The sequence below is a fragment of the Eufriesea mexicana genome, unplaced genomic scaffold (assembly GCF_001483705.2).
Source record: "Eufriesea mexicana isolate 0111107269 unplaced genomic scaffold, ASM148370v2 scaffold3519, whole genome shotgun sequence".
Classification (NCBI taxonomy): domain Eukaryota; kingdom Metazoa; phylum Arthropoda; class Insecta; order Hymenoptera; family Apidae; genus Eufriesea; species Eufriesea mexicana.
In genome coordinates this window covers 253,466-276,129 of record NW_016911532.1, presented here as the reverse complement: position 1 = coordinate 276,129, position 22,664 = coordinate 253,466, and the positions used below count along the sequence as shown (strand labels likewise).

Below are 22,664 nucleotides of genomic sequence, written 5' to 3'. Positions count from 1 at the left end.
GTAACAAATATTGTAAAGTTTCTTATTTTATACTTACAAAAGAATTATTTTTAATGTAGTTATCGTGCTTATTTTTTACTCGAGTATACGAATGAATCATGGATTCTAATCAACTCGTAAAAGGTTATATAAAGTACATAAATAGCTTACAACTCATATTAAGATGCACAATTTAATCATAATTGATGGAAACACGCTATGAGTAATAAACAAATATTAGTAGTATTACTTAGGTTATATAAAAAGTTGTATTAGTAGATTACTTATAAGACTAGGTTGTATTACGTATGAAACGTAATGTATTTGGCAACTAACCTCTTAATCTGAAATAATTTTTTTTCCAATGATTTTCTGTTTTATGATAATTGCTTTATAACTAAACTCATTTCCTTTCTATGAATTTCTAACTCTACGACTGTAGAAGCTTCTAAGTGATAAGTAACCCTGTGAACAGTTGCATGGCAAATAATCAAACAGGTGTGTCATTTCTTACTTAAACGTCAAATAATTTCACTTCGACAAATTTCCATTTTGCATATAAAGATACCCACATTTACGTAACATTCGCGGAACAATTGACACTAAAAAATAAAAATATTTCCATTTAATTTAACGTGTCGAGTGAAGAAAACACGATACAAATCGAAATCAACCCGCCATGTTTACCAAGCGGTAAACAAGTGAAAGGAAGTTTCGACTACGAGTGACATCTTACAGGAGTGTCTAGTACCATAAGGGCGTTGAAAAATGTCCGCTAATAAGCGTCCCAACAATTCGAGCAGTTTAACCGGTATGGAACGCGTTGTCGATGAGATAGGTGCCTAAATAAACCTCTTATAACGAGGGACGTCATTCACACCTATACTATACTATACAAACTGTCGTTGCCCTTCCTCGTACATAACGGTTAGGAAGTGACGTAGAAGGGCGTGTTGGTAAGAGCGAATCGCCTTTTTTCAGCAGCGCGGTCAAAAGACGGCAGCACTGTAGCGAGTATTCGCCAGGGAGGACGCGAGCGAAGCCGTTGGTTGGTACGTGCATTCGAAAGGGAGCGATGAGAGGAGATCCATACGCGATGGCTGCAAGATAGCACGCAGAGCTGGCCGCTCGCCTGTTTTCATTCATGATTTTGCGAGAGCGATGCTGGCGCCGTTCTCACTGTGTACCACCTGCGCGTTCTCCTTTGTCGCCACTACCGCCACCGTTAAAGCCACCCCACCTTTTGCCCCGTTTCGTTGCCGGTGTTACCGCCCCACCATGCCTAGGAACGTACACCAGCCGCGCAAGTGTTATTGTTCTTTGCAGGGAGAACGGGTAAGATCCCTAAAGCTAAAAGGTATAATTATAATCATACGCGTGACCCCTCTCTGCGGGACTCTCCGATGTCTAATTCTCTTAGAGCTGAATCGACTTCGATTTTCTCTTCCTTCCTTTACTTTTTAATTTTCCTTCTCAAACTTTCGCCCTTTCTTTCCCTTCTTTGTTAAGTAGTAAGGAAACTATATTTGGTTTTCGAGATTCGGCTGACCGTGTTTCATTAGTGACTTAATCCTTAATTCCATTGAGGTTAGGTCTCTCGAAGTAAGTCAAGAAACATTTTCAGAAAGTTAAACTGCAACTTGGGTAATATTGTAGCTGCAGAGACAGTTATAATTCGAGGAGAAAGGAATAAAGTGAACGGCAGGGAGGGGAGATCGTTCTCGAGAACTTCACGTATATACAGTTGGCATCCGTGGCGAGGACAATTTCACGGTTTATCGAATCGAATAGTACGTTCGAGAGAACGGTTCGATCAAGTTAGCGGGCAGCTCATTACGGAAAAATTAATTTGCACACTTCCGAGCGTATAATCCGATAAGGGTCGAATTAATCGGCTTGCAACCTATTTAATGTCGACGTTATTATTAACTAGAAAGAAGGAAAGGAACAGTACTAGCCACTGACAGAGGATAGTGTTAGTTTATGAACGAATTATTGCTCGATTATTGCATTTGCTGCAAGATAAATCGTATTGCTATTTAAAGCGGGATCGTAACCCTCAGAGTTCGGATCGTAAAATTTTTATTAATCCATTTCCAGAATACTCGAGGAATTTTCGTGGCATGCCAGATTTTTCTTTCGTCTAAACTGTTTTGTAACGATTTACATCTAATTTTATGCCCATTGTTTCAAACATTCGAAAGTACTATAAAATATGAAATATATTTTGTGAATTTAATGATGCATAAAGTACAAAAACAGTTACGAAATTATTTCTAGTTATACATGTAACGTTCATAAATCATATTTTCAAATTTGCATTTGCATTTGCAAATAATTTTACAAAGTTAAATAACTAATAACGAATCTTACTAAAAATTTTCTAATAATAACTTTAAAAAATTGATAATATTCTGCGTACATAGTTAGATAAAATTATTAAATTGTGAGGGAAAAGATATGCTAATTTATAGTATAATAAATTTTAGAAGCTTCAGTTATGACAAAAGATAGTGCAATTTTATACATACATAAAGCTAACACTCTCACAAAATTAATTCCTTACTAGAATTCTACTCGAATAATTTAACGTAATCGTGATATAAATCTGACATGAACTATGTATAGAATTTTGCATAATTTGAGGAATTGAATGGAAAATAACGCATAGAAGAAAGGAGGTCGTAGTACGTTCCTGGCATTGGTGTCGCTTCCCATTTCGGGTTGGTGGCTCGGTTTTTCGTCGTAGATGTTCGTATCCTTCCGCCAACGATCCGGAAAAGCACGAGGTGTGCGTCGGCTGCTGCACGGAAATTGTCGAACGAGCGACGGAGGTCGGTAGAGGTCGGCCAACTCGAGCACGTTTCGACGTCGATTCGTTTCTCGATACGCGGAGCTGTCGTTTCAAAATCATTTGGCCGACTTTTTGGTCCACGTGTTCTTACGAGAACCATGCTTCGTACAAACCGAGCAACGTGGATCATGCAAATGCAAATATTAATATGCGACCCGGCGAACGCCTTACGCAACCGTTAATAACTCGTAATGTTTGTAGACAGTGAAGTGTATTGTATTAACAAATGATAATGTAACACGATGCTTGTCATTGGGGCTCGGCTTCGATATAGAAATGCGCAAGTTCAATATCTATTTTTCAGTATCTTTCCTTTTAGAGACCGCTGTACAGGCAGAAACGAGTAATTGGCTCAATGTATTAATTATCGAATACCGAGCGCTTTGTTGCAATCGTTACTTTCTCCGCCATGTTCTTTGATCGGAGAAGTATCGATGATATTTGAAATTATTAGTTTCTGGTTTAATCCAGCTTACACTGGAGTAATTGATAAAGTATAGTGACAGATAATTAAATATCGCGTACTAATTGTCCACTACGGTTTATGAACTAGCATCTTGTTTTAATTACCATCATTAATCTGTTAACACGATACTAACAAACCACGCGATTACTCGCTTGCCTTTTTCATACTCTTCTCGACACATAATATGAAATTTAGAGATAATGAATTCAAATTATGAATTTGATCGTAATTGCGTGTATAATGACCATATTAATTCTTTGATTGTAAGGGAAAACGCTGTATATATGTTCAGAATTTTTAACGTAATATTTCAAAAATGAAAACATTTAGCGGCGCTTTTCCTTACGTCCACGAAATTATATTCTCGGGAATAACTCGCACGCTACACCTATTCGGAACGTGTTTATCTTTGAATATATCGACGAAACCCGTGATACAGACGGTCCTGCTCTCGTTATAGTTACGTTTTCAAGTAGCCGTTAAGGCGGCTAGCTATAGTAAATATTCTGCGCGACAGAATCTCTCCGTCATCGTTTAATTTTGCCTCTGAATGAAATTTATAAATCCCATAATCAATTAAATCCGGAAAAAATTAATTAACTCGTTAATAATTGGCGAACCTTGTTACAGGTACTGGTGAATCCGGCAAATCCACCTTCATTAAACAGATGAGAATCATCCACGGCTCTGGTTATTCGGATGATGACAAGAGGGGGTTCATTAAACTCGTATACCAAAACATTTTCATGGCCATGCAGTCCATGATCCGAGCGATGGAGCTCCTCAGGATCGAGTATGCCGAATCTTCGAATGTAGTGAGTATTTTTATCGGTGACCCTGGCACCTTTTTTTAACGCTGTTAATTATGGTACTCAAGTGCAACGTGTTCTTTCCATCCGACCGTAGGAAAAAGCAGAACTCGTGCGGAGCGTGGACTTCGAAACAGTTACAACGTTTGAAAGTCCATATGTAGAAGCAATCAAAGATTTATGGGCAGATGCTGGTATCCAGGAGTGTTATGATCGCAGGCGAGAATATCAGCTTACAGATGTCTTTTCTTCACCTCGATGTCATTGTTCGGTTAGTAATTCGTCGGCTGACGTAACCGCCATGTTGACCGTTAAACGAATTCTCGAACACGCGTCGGGCCAAGTGCAGGCCTGACATGACCTGTGCGTAACAGGCGTGTAACCTCAAAATTCATTTTGCAAATGTACTTCTTTAAACAATTTTACAGATCTCGATGAAAAATCTTATAAAATTATTCTGAACCCTTTGCGGCCCTATGTCAATTTCGACATTCTTTCGTTCTACACTGCATTATACGTAATTTAATTTGATGAGAAACATTTCAATGTATATAGTTATTGTTTAAAAGAATACGAGTTTTTAAATAAATTCTTGATCCTAGATCGATAAGAATGAAGCGTGAAAAGTGACTTGGGGCCCAAATGGTTGATTTTGTTATATTTTTGTAAGTTTGTCGTCCATGATTCTCCGATGGTTTATTTAATAATCATTCGTTGTACGAGATTATAGTTTGGGACTGCCATATTTCTCGCGTATCAGGCATTGAGAACATGATGTTTCAGTTACCTAATGGAGATAGATCGAGTCGCAGCACCAGACTACCTCCCAACAGAACAGGACATTCTTCGTGTGAGAGTACCTACTACTGGTATAATTGAATATCCTTTTGACTTGGAAGAGATTCGATTTAGGTATGTCTCGCCATGCAAAGAAAGGAAGACGCTGCCTGTGCCTGTGGTCTACTTACATTGGACTCTTTCTGCATCGTGGCTGCATGCGTGTGACTCACCGATTTCACTTTTGTACATAAAATCATTTATTAATTTTTTCTTTTTCTACCGTACCGATGTATCGCGAGTTTTATTGATCCTATCCTGGTTTTATGACGTATTATAGTTGGAACTTAAACAGAGATGTTCACGTCTGGTAATAGGAGAAAAGAGTCACACACCCTGTTGTATATTTCCATCGTTCACGAGAGGTTTATATACTTCTTTACCCTCCTTCATTGTAAAGCAACGAAATGCACATTCTTCTCACGGTTGGTCATGTAATTTACCAGTAACAGGTATCTTTGCGGAAATATTGTCAATTGCCCCGTTATAACGTGTCATAAAACTGTAAGAATATATCAATGAACTTTGCATTATCGAAAATTCTTACAGGCAGGGACGACGAGCATGTGTGAGCTGTTTTGCGATATTCCGCTCCTCATAATCACCTTTAATACATGCATGGCATGCACTATCAGACTGTGGCTTCGTTTGTTTTGCAGTTATCTTAGTGACCTAGAACGTATCGAAAAGCCTGACTTCCTTCCTACCGAACAAGACATTCTTCGGGCTCGAGCTCCTACTACTGGCATTATAGAATATCCGTTTGATCTGGACTCCATCATATTTAGGTACTAACACACATTACTTGAACTTGACTATACGTTTAGAACTATATTATACTAACTTAGTATCGTACTAACTTGGAGTAATGGATCAGTATCGAAAGATATATGTGAGTTTTTAATAAAAGTAGAATTCTTCATTTCTTTCATTTGTATTATCTTGTGTATGTTTTATTTACACATTGTCACGATGCCCTTTGTTTCGATTAATCATTTTTTCAACCGTATATTTTCCCAATTATTATTGCAATTTATTGTAACGACAACGATATCTTATTGTATATAATTATTACCTATAGAGATTTTTAACGTTATAAAACATAGATCTGAAATAGAAAGTAGTCACAGTAATAGTATCACATAATAGTAGTTACCATTTGTACTTTAGAATACGTTTACAAGGTGAGTAAACATAAAGATAACTTCTTGTTTGAAAATAGGATTTTATGCTATTTAATTAATAAATATTTTATTAATTCTTCCAATTTTTTTTTTTATTTCCTTTTTTCTTGTTTTTGAATTTGTACCCTTCTTTTGCTTTAAACAGCTTATTGTTTGCATGGTTTTTATATAATTTACGTTCACGAATTATAATTTTGTAAATATTATTAAATTTAAATAACGATCATATCAGAGTTTAAATAATGGTATGTGAAATCGAAATTATTTGCAAATCTCATTTAGTAATCGATAACGATGAAATCAAAATTTCTGCTTTACTTTTATTAAGATGTAGCAAATATTTAAGATTATTTAAATTTTGAATAATATTACATAAATTTATTTTGCAGGATGGTAGACGTTGGTGGACAGAGATCAGAAAGAAGGAAGTGGATTCACTGTTTCGAAAATGTCACTTCTATTATCTTTTTAGTAGCTTTAAGTGAATATGATCAAATTTTGTTTGAATCGGAAAACGAGGTAAATATTATTGTAAAACTTGTCCCCTTATTTTCTGATTTATTCGTATAAATAAATAATTTGTTACTATAAACTGTTTTTTAACGTTTCAGAATCGAATGGAAGAAAGTAAGGCATTGTTCAAAACAATTATTACATATCCTTGGTTTCAACAGTCCTCTGTCATTCTGTTCCTAAACAAGAAAGATCTGCTCGAAGAGAAGATTATGTATTCTCATCTTGTTGACTATTTTCCTGAGTATAATGGTAGGTACATAGTATTAATATGTTTTTAAAAATTGTACTATTCATAAGATTCATAACATTACTATGTTTATGAATCTTTAGATCGATACATATAGCATCGTATATAATACACGAGATATATCGCCATAGACGGGCAAAATTTTACTAGTTGATTCGGAATGTGATTTTGAGTGAAAAATATCGCCGTGCGAACGTATAGCAAAACTTTATACTATGAAATCTTATTGATTATAATTGTTAATTTCTATTAAATTTAACATACTTGATTAATCTAAAATAAATTCAACTGATTATATAAATAATTTTATTTTCAATTTTATTCAAAATGATTTTTTGAATAATTTCTTTGGAACATTAGAAACTGCTTTCGTTCTTTAAAAATTATAAATTTTTATTTTTCATGTTCCTAATTGAATTGTCTTAGAAGATTGTAATACAAATATCATTACATAATGTGTAGTTTTCTTTATAGATATGTCAGTATTGCTAAAAATTAATAACTTTAGTTAATAATATCATTGAGTTATGTTTATATGACATTTTTCATATAAAATTATATTCTAAATCAACTGGTACATTTTTGTTCACTTATGGTGTATCTTAGTATATATCGTGCATTCAGACTTAAAAATATTTAGTGAATATATGTATATTTTTTCCATTTTTAGAAATTAGTTCAGTCGATATTGTGTTTCTAAATATTTTATTTATATTTGTTAAAATCGATAGAAGCAAAGCAAACGATCGAATAAAACAGAATTACCTTATTAAAAATTATCGATGTCCCCGTAAAACATAAGTATTACAAAATATTAAACATGAAACACCTTAGGATGAATTGTCAATAACTGTTCAGAGGATCAGGTTCATAATTATTTCGTATTGCTTTGGAACGTATTATTCAATTTATTATTAGTAAATGAATAAGTTTTATGGTATAGGCCCTAAACAGGAACATGTACCAGCCAGGGAATTCATCTTAAAGGTGTATCTCAGTACGAATCCTGATCCTGACCGCATGTGCTACTCTCACTTCACGTGTGCGACAGGTCTGTTTAAATATAACACATCCTGGCAGAAATTGTAGATGTTTTGTAGACAATTTTCTAAATCGAGCCAGTAACTATAAATTATAAACTCGTATTTGTATTGTTAAAGCTTAACCCTTTCCGTATCATAGAACAGCTATTTTTCATATTTCGATATTATCTTATTCATTTTATTGATAATAAATACTACAACTTTCTCATAAAAGCATACCAGAACAACTTACATACATATATTATTAGATTTAGTTTTTGCTTTAGATAAATTTATTTAATTTATAATTAATTTCCAAAGCATATTGCATAAGCATTCTTTATTTTTTCTAAAAGTGAATAATCATTCCAATGTAATATTTTTATAAACTAATGAAATGAAAACATACACTAAACTGTTATGTAAGACGTTTATCTGATTGGTAAATCCTTTAAAAGGCTTCTTTGAGAGTTAATAACATTAATTGAATAATTCGTCCTTCAGCATTTATTGGATTTGGATATAAACCATATTAATTTAGTAAAACAGATAAAGTGAATGTAACAATAGTTTCAACGTGAAAAACAATAGATTTTTTTTTTTCTGTAAACATATAATTTTTAACGTTATATAATATTAACGTCATATAATATTTTATTTCCTTTTTTATTTTTACATATTATTTTAAGATATACTAGTTTATGTATTGTAGTAAAATAATTGAAATTGATTTTAGCTTTTTGTTATTTATTCTTGTTTTTACAACTATTTTGTTAAGTAGTATAAATCTTGTAATTTTCTGTTGTTAATACTAATTAATATTTGAATTGATTTCGATCTGATTCTAATATAATATCCTACTGATAATTTAATTGAGAGAAAGAAACAATAGTATGCGCTTGAGTGTATATAAATAGAAGTAATGCCAATTCGTATGCTTGCTTATATATTTCACAGGCCCACGAAGAGACGCCCTTCCTGCTAGAGAATTCATTTTACAGATGTTTGTCGACTTGAATCCAGATGCTGAGAAGATTATATATTCACACTTTACGTGTGCTACAGGTAGGCCATTAGTAATTGATGCTAATGTGCATTTGTTTTTGCTTTTTAACATTATGTATGTTGTGTAAGATAATTTGCATGTTGCCTATATCAAGCATCAGGTGCGTAATTTTTATACTAATAGTTATTTACTTCAAGAAAATCAATCTATTATAAGAATTTATAAAATAATCATTGATATAAAAAGTATGGTTTATAATTTAATTCTAACAAATATTTATTTTTTAAATAAGAACTATAATTAAATATTTATTATTAATTATTAATGGTAACATAAATGTACATTTTTAAAATGAGATTGATTTTCTACATTTAAAATTAATATTTATTACAATATATGATTTATTATTGCATGCTGCATTTATGGAACTATTCATCAGATACGGAAAACATCAAACTTGTATTTTGTGCTGTTAAAGATACAATTATGCAAACTGCACTTAAAGAATTTAATCTTGCCTAATGTGATTGTGGACAATTTTTGCATTTATGAATAATCTTTAGATAATGTGTTTCTTTTATTGACAACGTACACAGATTTTTTTACAGAACAACTATTAATGCCTGATTAAATGTTGATAAACCATAAGTGAAAATAGAATAACTTCTTTTCTCTGCAAAATTTTGAGACTGCCAATCTGTTCCCTACATAGTATTATTCATACATAAATCATTTATGAAAATGACCAATTGTATGAAAAAAATGAAATACAGTGAAAATATACAGTTTATTAATATTACACATTGAGTAAAGAAGTTTTGGTAATTGAATTACTATGTTATTTCAATAGTAAAAGCATTTTTATTTATTTAGTGAAATTCTAAATGATTATCATAAAATGTAATATATTTTAACCATGTAAAACAACACATAGGAGGACTTAAATCAATATAATCAATTTCCTAATTTCAATTTTATTTCATAAATGTCAATCTTATAAAAATATTGGAAAGAATACTATGCTTTGCACAAAGTATAATATATAATGCATGAACTATATAAACCATATCTGTTTGCATACTGTTTGATTATAATTTAACAATTTTTTAATTTCTGAATTTAATTAAACATTATGATTATTTTACTCTGAAAAATGTTAATAAGGTTTATATGTATTTCTTTCAGTAACAGTTTTATTTAAGTTTGTTATTAATTCATTTAACAAAGCACAGTTAAATGTATAAATCATAATGTATTTCATGTTTGTGAGAGTGTGAAATCTAACTTGTTCTTCAATGACATGTGATAACTATTACATTATATACAGCTTTCTTTTCTTTTATATATACTTTTATAAAACCTCTGCAGTTAATTGTAACTTCTATAATTTCTAATTTCCGATTGACTACTATGAGATTGATAGAAATTGTTATAAATATGTGCTTCGATTATTTAATTTAAATATATTACTATGCAGCATAATTATTTGTTTAATAATCCTTATTATATGAATTATATTATATGTATATTGGTGTTTTTGTGAGTTTGTAAATATAAAAAATACAAGTCGCATGTCGCATGTATATCAACTTCAGCTTATTCTTATCTTTCATTCTTGGGTAAGTTTGTTTATTATATACTGTTATATCATTAGTTAATACTTCAATATGACGAGATATGGAACATACGTTTTTGTTACATCGGCGGTGTCAATAAAACATACAAACTTGCGCAGTTGTTTGTAATCATGTCAATATATCACTTTATCATTAAATTTAGAGTAATATTTTCTTTACAATTTATGTGCTCCAAATCATAGGTTCATATTAGTTTGTATTACGCGATAGCCATCGTTGAAGGATTAACAAAAAATAGTAATTATAAAAATTTTAATATTTCTAAAATATTTTTAATCATTTCTAACGCTTTTTGCTGAATTAACTCAGTAAATATATTATTGTTATTCAAATTCATAAATCATAAATGTTTATAATTGCTTTCTCTTACAGATACAGAAAACATCAGATTTGTATTTGCAGCAGTGAAAGACACCATTCTACAGTTAAACTTAAAAGAATATAATCTGGTTTAGATGGCAATACATAAAATTCAGAATGGACTCAAGAATTTTTCTTATACCCTGACCAAGGTATCAGTGTGAACTTTGTTAAGTTAGAAATGGGGAAGAGACAAAAAAGGCAGAAAATGAACAGTAATTTGTGGTGCCATCAGCGTACTGTCGCTGCTCCATTACAAGTGTACCAACTATTGATTAGTAAAATTTATAACGGAGGTAACAGCGATGAACAAATATGGACCTAAATCTGAGCGTTATACGTTCTTTCCTAACCTTCTCACTGTCAATACCAACAAATTGATTTAGTTTCGTACTCTATTTGTTGAATTTGTTACCTTTTTATAGATTAGTTTAGTCAATCATGCCTGGCTGACTGCGTAATCGTCTAATTTTTATATAATAATACCACGAGCAACACATAAATAAACGTATAAGATAGAGTGCAGCCATGCCATACAATGTCTGTCCAAGTGTTCATCTCAAATCGAGGGATCTCAGCAAGAAACTGAAGAGAAGAAGGACAAATGCTTTTTAATTACAAGTAGTCGGTGACACAAGTGAGAGCAATTCTAGTGCCATTTACTAGTGTGGTGTTTTTATTGCAGTCCTTTCTTAGATGCAAAAAGCCAAAGTGTTTTTTTATCTGTGCCAGAAGCGAGTAAAAGTTTTTTCTGCATGTGACTCAAATTCATAATTCATCATATAAATATTGTTATATATAATATATAAAATGAAACATAGGTTAGCATTGAAGAAAGCAACGTAAAGCCAGCAAGAAGGAAACTTTACCACCCTTCAATATTAAGAAATTATTAGAAAACATCTGTTTGATGTGATTTTAGGTAATTAGGAGGTGAAAGGTCGCAGGTTCTTCTGCTGTCTTTTTTCTCCATAGGCTGTGTACAGAATGTGAGGGCTGCGATCTCATACCATACAATTATAATCCTGCAATTTACGAATATTGTAAAAGTCTTAATCACAACACTGATTTTCCTTTCATCCAGCCCTCGCTTATTGGCACAGCATCACGTAGCTAGGGACATGGTTCAAGAACGTATGGCCCTAGCTCGCATTGTATCCACATTACAGTGTACGTATGTATGAACTGCTCACTGCCTGCGCTCGCTCATGCTGGCTAGCGCGCTGCCCACTGCTTGTATTCTCTAATGGTTTGATTAACTGTTGTTTGTGCCACCTTTTGATGTTCTACTGAGGGAACATTTATATAAAGGTGATAGAAACTGCTTTGCACAAACCTAGAGAGTACTTGCACAATAAACTTTATGGTGTTGGTCAAATCAGTGAATTAGGGTGTGACGTTTCAACATGTGTAGCCTGAATGTCTAACCCTGATACTGCTAACACTGCATGCACACTGGGCAGCATATGTCATACCTACTTTGGTTGAAACACTGAGTTTATATGAAAGAAAAAATATATAAATACATTGAATAAAATATAATATTAAGAGATAATAATATTGAATAATAAACAAAATAATATTGAATAATAATAATAATATTAGTAATAATAATAATGATAATAATAATATAACAATAAAAATAAGAATATCAATAATAATAGCGATGGTGGTAATGATGACTGACGATGACGATGATGATAATAATAATATTAATAATAATATTAATAATAATAATATTAATAATAATAATACTGCTTGGTTTTCAATGAGAATGTATGATTAAAGGGAATGAATGACAATGAAGGTGATGAAATAAATGTGTACTCTAAGTGAGAAAAAATGGTAATTAAAGTGAAAGAAAGAAAGAAAGAAAGAAAGAAAGAACGGGGGAGAGGAAGAGAGAAAAGGAGAAAGAGTGGAGGGAGAGAGAATGAGAGTGAGAGAATGGACTTAGATGTATGATATGTATGCAGCATGCGTGAAACATTTTAACAAAAGATTAAAAAATTGGTTGAGACGAACAGGCTTTCTTTTGCCTGATTCGAGAACGAGCGAGTGATGCGCAAATTTGTGGCTATAGTTCATTTGTAAATCATTTTTTGTCAAAAGTATACATTTTTCTGAAAGCATAATATGTTGGGTATTCTTTCTGTGTGTATAAAATGTAAACACCTACCAAATCCAAAATGAAATCAATGTTTCTAACTTATTTATAATAAATAATATACATTAATGATAAAAATAAACGCAGTTTGTGACAGTAATATCGATGCATGATACCGCATTCACCTCGAATATTTACCTCAAAACATAGCAATCCTTGAGTATAATAATCCTTGTCCTGTTCATATTGCGAAGAGTTATGTTTAATTATATCTCCTCATAAAAAAATTATTTTACTTAAAGTTATATTTTGTTTTTATTATATAGGAACTGTTACCTTTTATACAAAAAATATATTTTCACTTAAGAATGTACTGTGAAATTTATTGCCGCTTTTACACACATAAACAGTATAACAAATGAATTGAATAAAAATTTTATTTATTTAATACATTTATTTTGTAACTAATTATTATACTTAATTTAAATTAAAGAATTATTATAATAAAAAAATGTATATAAAAGGAAGTATTATAGTTACTTGCATTATTGATTATTTGATAAATATATACATTTATTACAATATTTTGTCAATATAATTCATTGACCTCAAAATTGAATTATTGGTTTTGTTATTCAGAAAATTAAATTACATAGTTATTCAAAAAATAAAAATTTATGGTATCAAATAATAAATAATAATCTTAATCATCAAAGTTTGGATTATTCTTTTGTTTCATTTTATTAACATAATTATCAAGAACTATTCCTAATTACTATTTTCACAATAATGAGAAATAAATTTTCATGATAAAATATTTTATTTACATACTATATAATACGATACAAATTTTGCTATCAAAAATACTTAATATAACCAAATTACTTGTGGATTCAAACAAAATGATAACCACTATTTTCTTGTTAGGAATTCGTAATTCGCGCACAAATATGTAATCGTCTAATATGCACCAATAATAAAGTAGACCGCCTAGCGGTGGATTTTCAAACGTCACGCCATTGTATTAAGGCGAAAATGTCGTCATTGAGGAAAGGATGTCTGGTGCGGTGAAGAGAAAACGCGCGCGCGCGAGCAACGTGTATGACCACGGTATCGTTTCTGCAAGTATAGTCCTGCGGAGGATTGTCGAAAGGACTACACCCCTACAGTAGAGAGAGTCAAGCTTTGTCATTCGAATCAACTTATACAGTGAATAAATCCACGCAAGTGAAAAGATGAGTCTCCTGTTGGAAGAGGAAGAAATTGACGAGTGAGTGTTCTGTCATTTACTATTATATTTTCTACGTTCGTTTCATCCCCATGAGATGAAAGTTTCCTCCCTTTAGTTGAACTTGTGAAAAGAGGGCTTGGCTATGTTCAAATATCGTTTTATGAAATGAAGAATTTTCGGGTAAATCTTTAAATTTCGATAATTGTTAATAACAAATCGTCCATAGTTAAATTTTGATGGGTCGCGTGATTGCGTAGCGTTTTCTACAATATTCTGTGAGATCACTATAGAAGCCACAAGTGTATCAAGACACATGTGATTTTCGAAGTCGAATCTTTTGAAACATCGATCCATGGATATGCAAATATGATACAACTTTCTAAACAATAAAAAGTAACTGTGTTTTTATTCGTAATAATATTTCTTTTGATATTCGAGAAAGATATAAAATATATTGTCTATGATAAAAAAATAAACAGATCACATGGAATTTTGAACGGTGCTTTCAAAGAAATTGTGATATTTGTTAAATTTTTCATGTATTTATTACTTCAATCGTACGATATTAAGAATTCCTAGGTTTATTCGCGTGAATAACAAATTTTAAAGTATTCCAAATAAAAAGTATAGAAAACAATTTGACATAACCGTATATGCATAATATGTGTAATGTATAATTCGATATAAAATAATGCGTGAGAAACGAAGCATTGAATATCTGAGTACTAGCTTTAAATTTTATTGAAAACGAATTAAGACGAATCTCAAATAAAACACGTGAATAAGAATTTTAGTTTACTTTAATTATCACTGGACAGCAACGAAGTAGGCGATCGATGTGACATAACTGTGTATTGTGCTACATGTGTGTGCATGTTTTCTTTCCCGAATTAATCAAGTCGTGTGCTCGTTCGAACCAGGAATGCAAAATTATTCCAAATCATTAACTAATTAATCAATTATTGAACAATTCGAACGTTTTAAGGTTTCGTTCGATTTACCTTGAATTTCACGATATATATTTCCTATTATTGGGTTATTAAATGGCAAGCATTCCATGTATAACCCGAATCAAATTACGTACATATGTTTTAACATTTTTGACAGTGTAAGTAACTTTCATTTAAGCACATACTGGTGATTTCTATCCAAAAGTTAATATCTAATCTTCCAACACACGAAAACTGTATTAATTATCGAATAGTATCGTGGGGTATTAATCATCGATAACAAAATGGAATTTATAAATTTAATCTATCGAATTATGTATATTATCTGATGCGTTAAGCTGTATATTTCCGTTAATATCAAGCCCATGAGTAATTTTTGCTTTTAATAACAATTTTTAACGCAGCAATGTTGTCTCCGTTAGTATTATTAAAATACGTGGTATCTTTAATACAACAAATTGAATTTTTAAAGATGTTTTAATTATAGGTTGGAATTAGATTTTTAAGGGACTACACATTTTTTCGCCTTAAATAAAGATATTAATTTTAACTTTAAACGTTCATATTAGTTTTAAGATTATGAATTTTTAGTATTTAATTTTTTCCATTTGTCGACTTGCGTTTATATCTGTTTATTGAAATTATAAAAGAAAATATTAGCTTCGGTCTCCATTTTTTTTTTTTTTTAAGTGGCAGTCAGTCTTAATATTTTATACAGGTTTAAAAAAGAGATTATTTTCCATTATTTAAGTACTTAACATTACCGATAAGTTCTAAATTTGAATACATTTTTGCGCCATAACCTATAAAAAAAATATAATTTATTAATACGTATAAAATAATCTTATTTAGTTATTATTTATTTAGACATTATTTATTACGTTCCGTGACCAAATTATTTTACTTACTATTTTCAGTTCTAACAAAGGAGATTTTTATGACTTCTGTAAAAGAGAAGTTTTGAAAAGTTTTAATTAGCGTCATTTATACACATATGTACAGCAACACGATAGAGCAGAATAGCATAGCTAGTAACTGCTATTTAGGATGCAGTATTTACATGCAAAGTTTGTATGAGACATATCTTACATAATAATTCAAAAGTTGGTGTTGCACTTTTGTAGATGATACTTTCTCATATTTTTTCTGTCTACATTTTAGGAGATCTGAATTGAAAACCTGGATGGAAACAAGTGGCATTTTTCATTTTTGAAAATTCGAATGTATTCTTCAGCCGGATCCATATTATCAGACCGTATTTTTTATTTTATTTTTCGAGTTTTGTATTCATTAGTATTCATCAAGACATAATCGATACTTCGAAAATATTGATTGTTATAAAATTTGCAATTTATAGTCAATTTTTTATAATTAATTTTTTATAAAATTGTTTGGATTTTTTATCTGTTAAAAGTTATTCTTCTTGTTAAACATATTATATTTATAAAAATAATTCTTTTTAGCCATCAAGGAACGTACAAACCGGAAAATTAACAAAAGTGGGCTTATCATGTTCCTCCTGTGTAGTCTTCAATTGTACAGCGTCGAGACACGAGTACGATCAACTTTTTTAATAGTTGAAAGAAATCTTACTGCACTGGTATTTTATCATTTATTCAATTCAACTTTAGTCAAATATTTATATCTTTGATCTCTACTTTTGATTTACTTTTACTCCACGCTTTCAGTAATTCTCATTCTTCTTACTCTATTATACTCATTCTTGCGTCTAGTCTATTATGCCGTTAAGATGAAGTCCAGCATCAATTTGGAACCTATGCATTGTGCAAGATTCATTTCCTAGCTTTTCTTCTAATATTATCGTGATAACATCCGAAAATATTTTGTCCAATTATTGTTATGCAACTTAATTCTTTATAATATTTATCGTTCATGATAGGGTGATAGTGTATTATTTAAAATATCAATAGGCTTAATCTTTTTTCAAAAATTTTGCAGAAACAATCTTAGTTATGGTTAATAGATTAAATTTCGAGAGATTTTTTTGGGGTAATTATTATTGTAGAACTTAATCTTATATTTTTCATTTATTATTAATTTATAGAAATTTTAATTAGTTGGCTCCATTTTTGCTAGAAGTAGGATTTTATATTTGACGTTAGTTGCAGTATCTCTCTATATGTATATTGCTTACATGAGATACAGTTTCGAATTTTTAAAGGAAAGCATTTTTTGTGTTTTAATTTTCCATTGTTCTTTCATAAATTTATTAAGCTTCTGTGTTTTCTTTACTGCTCTACTTGAATATTTTGTATATGCTTCTACAACACGTGAGTATTCATACGTATCTTTTACAAATAATATTTAATAATAGTTTCTTACAATACGATGCAATTCACATTTTTTTTAACGATCTTTCATGACCTGCATCGTGAATAATTTTAGAATTTACGAAACCGTGCTATCCTTTATCGTCATACTTTTCACGTTTCATTTTAATATTTATAATTAGAAAAATCAACAGGCGAAAAGGTCACTATGATCGTTTCATATTTTATTTTATCTTCCCCCATTAAATTTCATATATTTATAGAAAAAGTTTGTACGAATACTTATAGCAAATATACACTACGAATTACTAAGTTCTTAGGTTGCACTTGAAAGTTCGCCGCTTCGAAAGTGGATCGTTATTCTAGTACCGAAGAATTGTATAATAATAAAATCAATAACGTTAAGTGCATCAAGATTTTTTCGTATACGAAAAAATTGATCGATTTTTTATTGCATATGATCTTCTTATATTCAATAAACTACTTGAATTTGTCGAGAAATATTCTTTTCCGTTTTCGTTCCGCTTAACCTCAAATTACAATACTCAAAATTTTGTCAACTTCCGTTCTTAAGAAGCGGAGTCACTCTATTGAAAGCTTTATCAGTTCAATACAGGCTGCAACTGAATTTTAATTCTTTTCGAGATACCCGAAGTGCATAAAGTATGTGCTAAAAATAAAAGAAGGTTACATGTTTTAATACATCGCAGAATCGACGCGCGACGTAGGTAGCGCTCGAACCGAGCCCGTATCATTCGGTGCAACGTGTTCCGCTTTATTCGGAAATTTCAAATTACGTAGAGGACCTTGCTCGTGTACCGTAAAAAGTTATTCAAATACAGATTATCCTCTGCTTTTGTGGTTTTTGTAGCATATCCAGAGTAGAATATTTTTCTTTCTTTAAATTCCATCTGAATATCGATGAAGAAAAACGAACAAGTTGCAGTTAAAGATTGTATATTTAAAATGTTTATAGGAGCGTTATATTCTTAAATTATGTAGGCACTTTCAATGTACAGGGAATTTTTTTATTTCGCAAGTTTCCATTCTTTGTATCACTTCGAAAAATTAAGAGTAATATTTTTCAGGTTAAGTTTGACGTTACGTATCGTCAGTGCACTGCGATCGATCTTATAGCATTGTTCCTTTTTTGTACTTTATTGGATGTGGATTATTAATGATTAAAAGGCATTTTTATCATAAAACATATTGCATTTATTTTTGGAACATGATTTAAAATGTAAAATATTTGAAGTTATTTAAATAATAGGAAGATTTAATAATATAACATTGTGTAGTGTCATGTATTGTACATAGAAGTTTTAGATTATTTGTTAAAATGTTTATAAATGGAAAGTACGAGTTACATCTAACAAAATTTTCTATTTTCTATTAGCTTTTGCGAAATAATTAATTTGTTATTCAGAAAGAAGTATCCCTCGCATAATTTTTTGAAATATTTCACACTTCAGGAGTATTTTTAACCACCAAGAATCTGTTACACTGTACAAGCAAGATCAATAAATATATATAAGTTCTTATTTATTAACAAGTAAACACATTAAAGGTAAACCAGTAATAAAAAATACAATGTAAAACAAATGCGTAACAAATAATATAGTAATTTGCATAAAAAGTTTCAAATAATGTTGATAATATTTACTTATGAATTATTTAAAAAAATAAAACGTAAACATTAATATAAAACAAAAGTAAATAGATGTTTGGGATAAAAAACAAAAAAAAAAAATATAAAATAGATATAATCTTGGAAATTTCATATGGAAAGAACTTTGGCTTCTGAAAAGCAAAACCGCGATTCAATATTTTAAATTATGCATCAAATATTTTCTTTGTTTTGTATATTGAAAATTCATACAATAACTGTTTGCAATATGGCAAACAGCTCCGTAAAGTAACCTAATTCTCCAATATCATACAGTAAAAATAAAAATGAAGTGTTTACTTTATAGGATTATTAAAAATAATTAATTAATAATTTATTGTATAAAATTATCTGCAATATAATTTATCAGGGTAAATAATATTTTGTACACATTTAATCTTGTATTCTTTATTAATATTATTAGTTATGCGATTGGATTGGATAGATTGGGTGAAAAGATTATTATTATTGGACAGCATATCATATGTTTAAGTAATTAATGGTTACGATAGATGGCAATCGCGATGTTCTTAGTAAACTATAAGGGCAGCTATTCTAATCGTGATTTTGTTTCATGCTATTCGTCGTGAACATGTAGCATAGTATTACAAGTTAAATGACATTTTGAACACGTTTAATTTTCCACGTTACAAAATATGTATGTTCCATGAAACTATTAATTATATCGTGCTCGATATATTATATAAAACTTTATTATTTGATAGTGCACTGTGTTCCTTAGTAACTAATAATTTCGATAGATGGCAATCGCATTGTGTCTCAGCGTTTATTCGAAATTTCTACGTCGCAAGTGTGCAGCGTGCAGCGTGCAAACTAAACGTTTCAAACACGTTTGACCTTTCGTGTTACAAAATCCTTATTGTTGGTTGAAATTATTAATTACACGTGTAATTGTGTTCGATATTATGTGGTACATTATTGTTTGACAATGTATCGTGGTATAGGGTAGATGGTGTATTAGTGATAACCTCAAACCTGCTAACCTGTTCTATTTGAAATTTCGTTTCATGCTATTTCTCGCAACAGTAAACGTAAGTACTAATCAAGTCAAATAACATTTCAATTATGTTTGATCTTTCTTGTTACAAAATCTTGATTGTCCGTTGAAATAGGTAATTGTACGCGTGGTTGTTATAATTATGTGGATTTATTTAACTGTATCGTAGCTTTGATTAAATAGTAATCACGACAGATGGCAATCGTATTATTCCTCGGTAACCTAGAAAGTCAACGTTCCGTGCTATTTCTCGTAACTATGTAACATAATAAGTACTAAATCAAATAACGTTCTAAATACGTTTAATTTTTCTCGTTACAAACTCCGTATTATCTTTTAAATTATTGAGATTAAAACTTCTAACCTAAACCGTATAGCTAAATGTAGCATATATAAATGACATTAATTGAAATGATGTAATAAAATTAACCACATTCTTATTTCAATAAAGATGAATATTAATTTTTTTTAAATTAGCTATATGCTTTCGGTAACTGCAAAAATAAAAATTCTGAAACTATGGTAATATATTTAAAATATTTTGACTGGTTTGTTAGTTCTAGTGTTAGTTATGCGTATCGCGTGTGGTGTATAGAATGTTATCGTTTTACAATGCGTCGTGGTTTTGCTTAGGTGGTAATTACGATAGATGGCAATCCCATTGTTCTCTCGCAGCCCGGAAAGTAAGCTGCTCTATTCGAAATTTTATTTCGCACTGTTTGCCACGTATGTATGGCATGCACGCGCCGCACCCTCTGATCTGTGCTTGATTCTTCGGTTTCTATGGCAACGGGGGTTGAACGTCGGGATTATCTGTTGTGCTTCGAGAGGACGAGGAACGTTAACTGATCTAAAAAAAATCCTCCATTTTGCGGTGATATATCGGTCGGATGGGAAAGTTAGAAATTTTCAAAATGATCGTGGATTGCAGGGAAAATATTTGCTCGCTTTTGGTATGTGATTCTTTCATTTAAAGTACATCTAAATTTATAAAATTGGTACAATAATATCGTTTTTATTACCTTACTAAGAGTAAAGAAATTTTCAATGTCTAATATAACCTCACTTAAAATACGTTCGAATAAAAATGGCGGGAAATTTAAATGTAGTTTTTTATGCGGATTCTGCCTCTCGTATTATGAATTTTATTCACGCAAATGCTCTTAACGATGTCGTAATGTTGTATAATGGTTTCACATAGCTTTCTCCGCTTTGTTCGAATTCAGTTGAAATTTTCTTTGTGAGTGCTGGAAAGATCGTGTCGTGCGTATGGAGGTCTCAGATATTCCATGGCGGTTTCACTGAACCTTATCGATTTCCACTTTCTGTGCCGTGTTTCCGTAGACAGAATAAGTACAAGGTAACGTCCTACGTGGAAGAATAAAAGCGAGCAGCGTGGAATCGAAATGTCACTTATTTTTCAATATGTCAACTTTGTTCATTTCCTTAGCGTTGGAAACTTGACAAAATGGACGTGATATGTTACTACAAATTTCTAGGAGTCAGAATTAAATGGACAGAAATATATCGTGTGTTCCATTATAGTACTGTTCTCCTCGAATATTTCCATTGTTTCAATTAAAAGACAGAAAATTTTTTTTTAGGAATATATTTATTTTTATGATTATCATCAAGTAAGAAAGTTATGTCATTTGTTAATACTAGGAGACGTAAAAAATTTAAGAAGGCAAATTTTATGTATAAATGATGTTTACTATTTATTTTCTTATCGTACAAAGTGAACGAAATTCGCAGAATTAAATCTTTCGGAAATGAGGAATTTTAGAATAAATGTATTTATTCAACATTAGTACTTTTATTAGAATTTAATATTAGAATAGAATGTATTTTTTTATTCGGTTATTAATTATTAGTATTAGTTATTAGCTAGCAGTGGTATTAGTTATTTTTTATTAATTTATATTATTAGTATTAGTTAAAATTCTAATTTTAGTATTAAAATATAATAATTTTACTATTTTAGTATTAAAATTAGGATTCTATATGAAAAGATAAAATAGACCTTTATCTATAAAGGAACTATTGTATTATACATTTTCTAGCAATTATATCATTTTTGTAAGTAATTTTTTTATTCATTGCTTGAAATAATGGAAATATTGTTTAAGTTGGACAGTATTGGACAATTCTGTAATTAATGTTGCAATAGTATATGCATATTTTATAATTTAAATAATTCAACTCTATTTTAAAATTTAATTAACATACTATATTTCAAGAAATGGGTATAGTTAGTCGGTATTTTTTAAATTATATAAAATCAATACAAAATTTTAAATAAAATATGACCATTTTAATAAGTGGGTCATATATTCCTAGGTAATTTCAATATGGAGGAATTTTATTATTATCTACTGGTAATTGTCGTTCAATTTTAGTTCAATTTTAATATCAGAAAACTAAAACACGAATGTTTCAGGAAATAGGTTATTGGTAAAATATTAAAAAAAAAAAAAAAAAAAA

The 22,664-nt window shown here is 30.5% G+C and overlaps 2 protein-coding genes across 2 annotated transcripts in view; both read left to right on the top strand.

Annotated features, from left to right (window-relative positions):
- The window catches only part of Galphaq (G protein alpha q subunit), a 56,191-nt gene extending 46,644 nt beyond the window's left edge, over positions 1 to 9,547 (top strand). Inside the window, exons 2-9 of the mRNA XM_017904928.1 lie at positions 3,930 to 4,114; positions 4,206 to 4,411; positions 4,892 to 5,020; positions 5,470 to 5,733; positions 6,519 to 6,648; positions 6,741 to 6,894; positions 7,836 to 7,943; positions 9,360 to 9,547. Coding sequence (XP_017760417.1) covers positions 3,930 to 4,114; positions 4,206 to 4,411; positions 4,892 to 5,020; positions 5,470 to 5,733; positions 6,519 to 6,648; positions 6,741 to 6,894; positions 7,836 to 7,943; positions 9,360 to 9,442 — 1,259 coding nt within the window. The 3' untranslated portion in view covers positions 9,443 to 9,547. The remainder of the gene's footprint in view (positions 1 to 3,929; positions 4,115 to 4,205; positions 4,412 to 4,891; positions 5,021 to 5,469; positions 5,734 to 6,518; positions 6,649 to 6,740; positions 6,895 to 7,835; positions 7,944 to 9,359) is intronic.
- A 4,522-nt stretch (positions 9,548 to 14,069) lies between these two features.
- LOC108550966 (uridine phosphorylase 1) overlaps positions 14,070 to 22,664 on the top strand; it is a 64,685-nt gene continuing 56,090 nt past the window's right edge. The window contains exon 1 of the mRNA XM_017904941.1: positions 14,070 to 14,294. Coding sequence (XP_017760430.1) covers positions 14,260 to 14,294 — 35 coding nt within the window. The 5' untranslated portion in view covers positions 14,070 to 14,259. The remainder of the gene's footprint in view (positions 14,295 to 22,664) is intronic.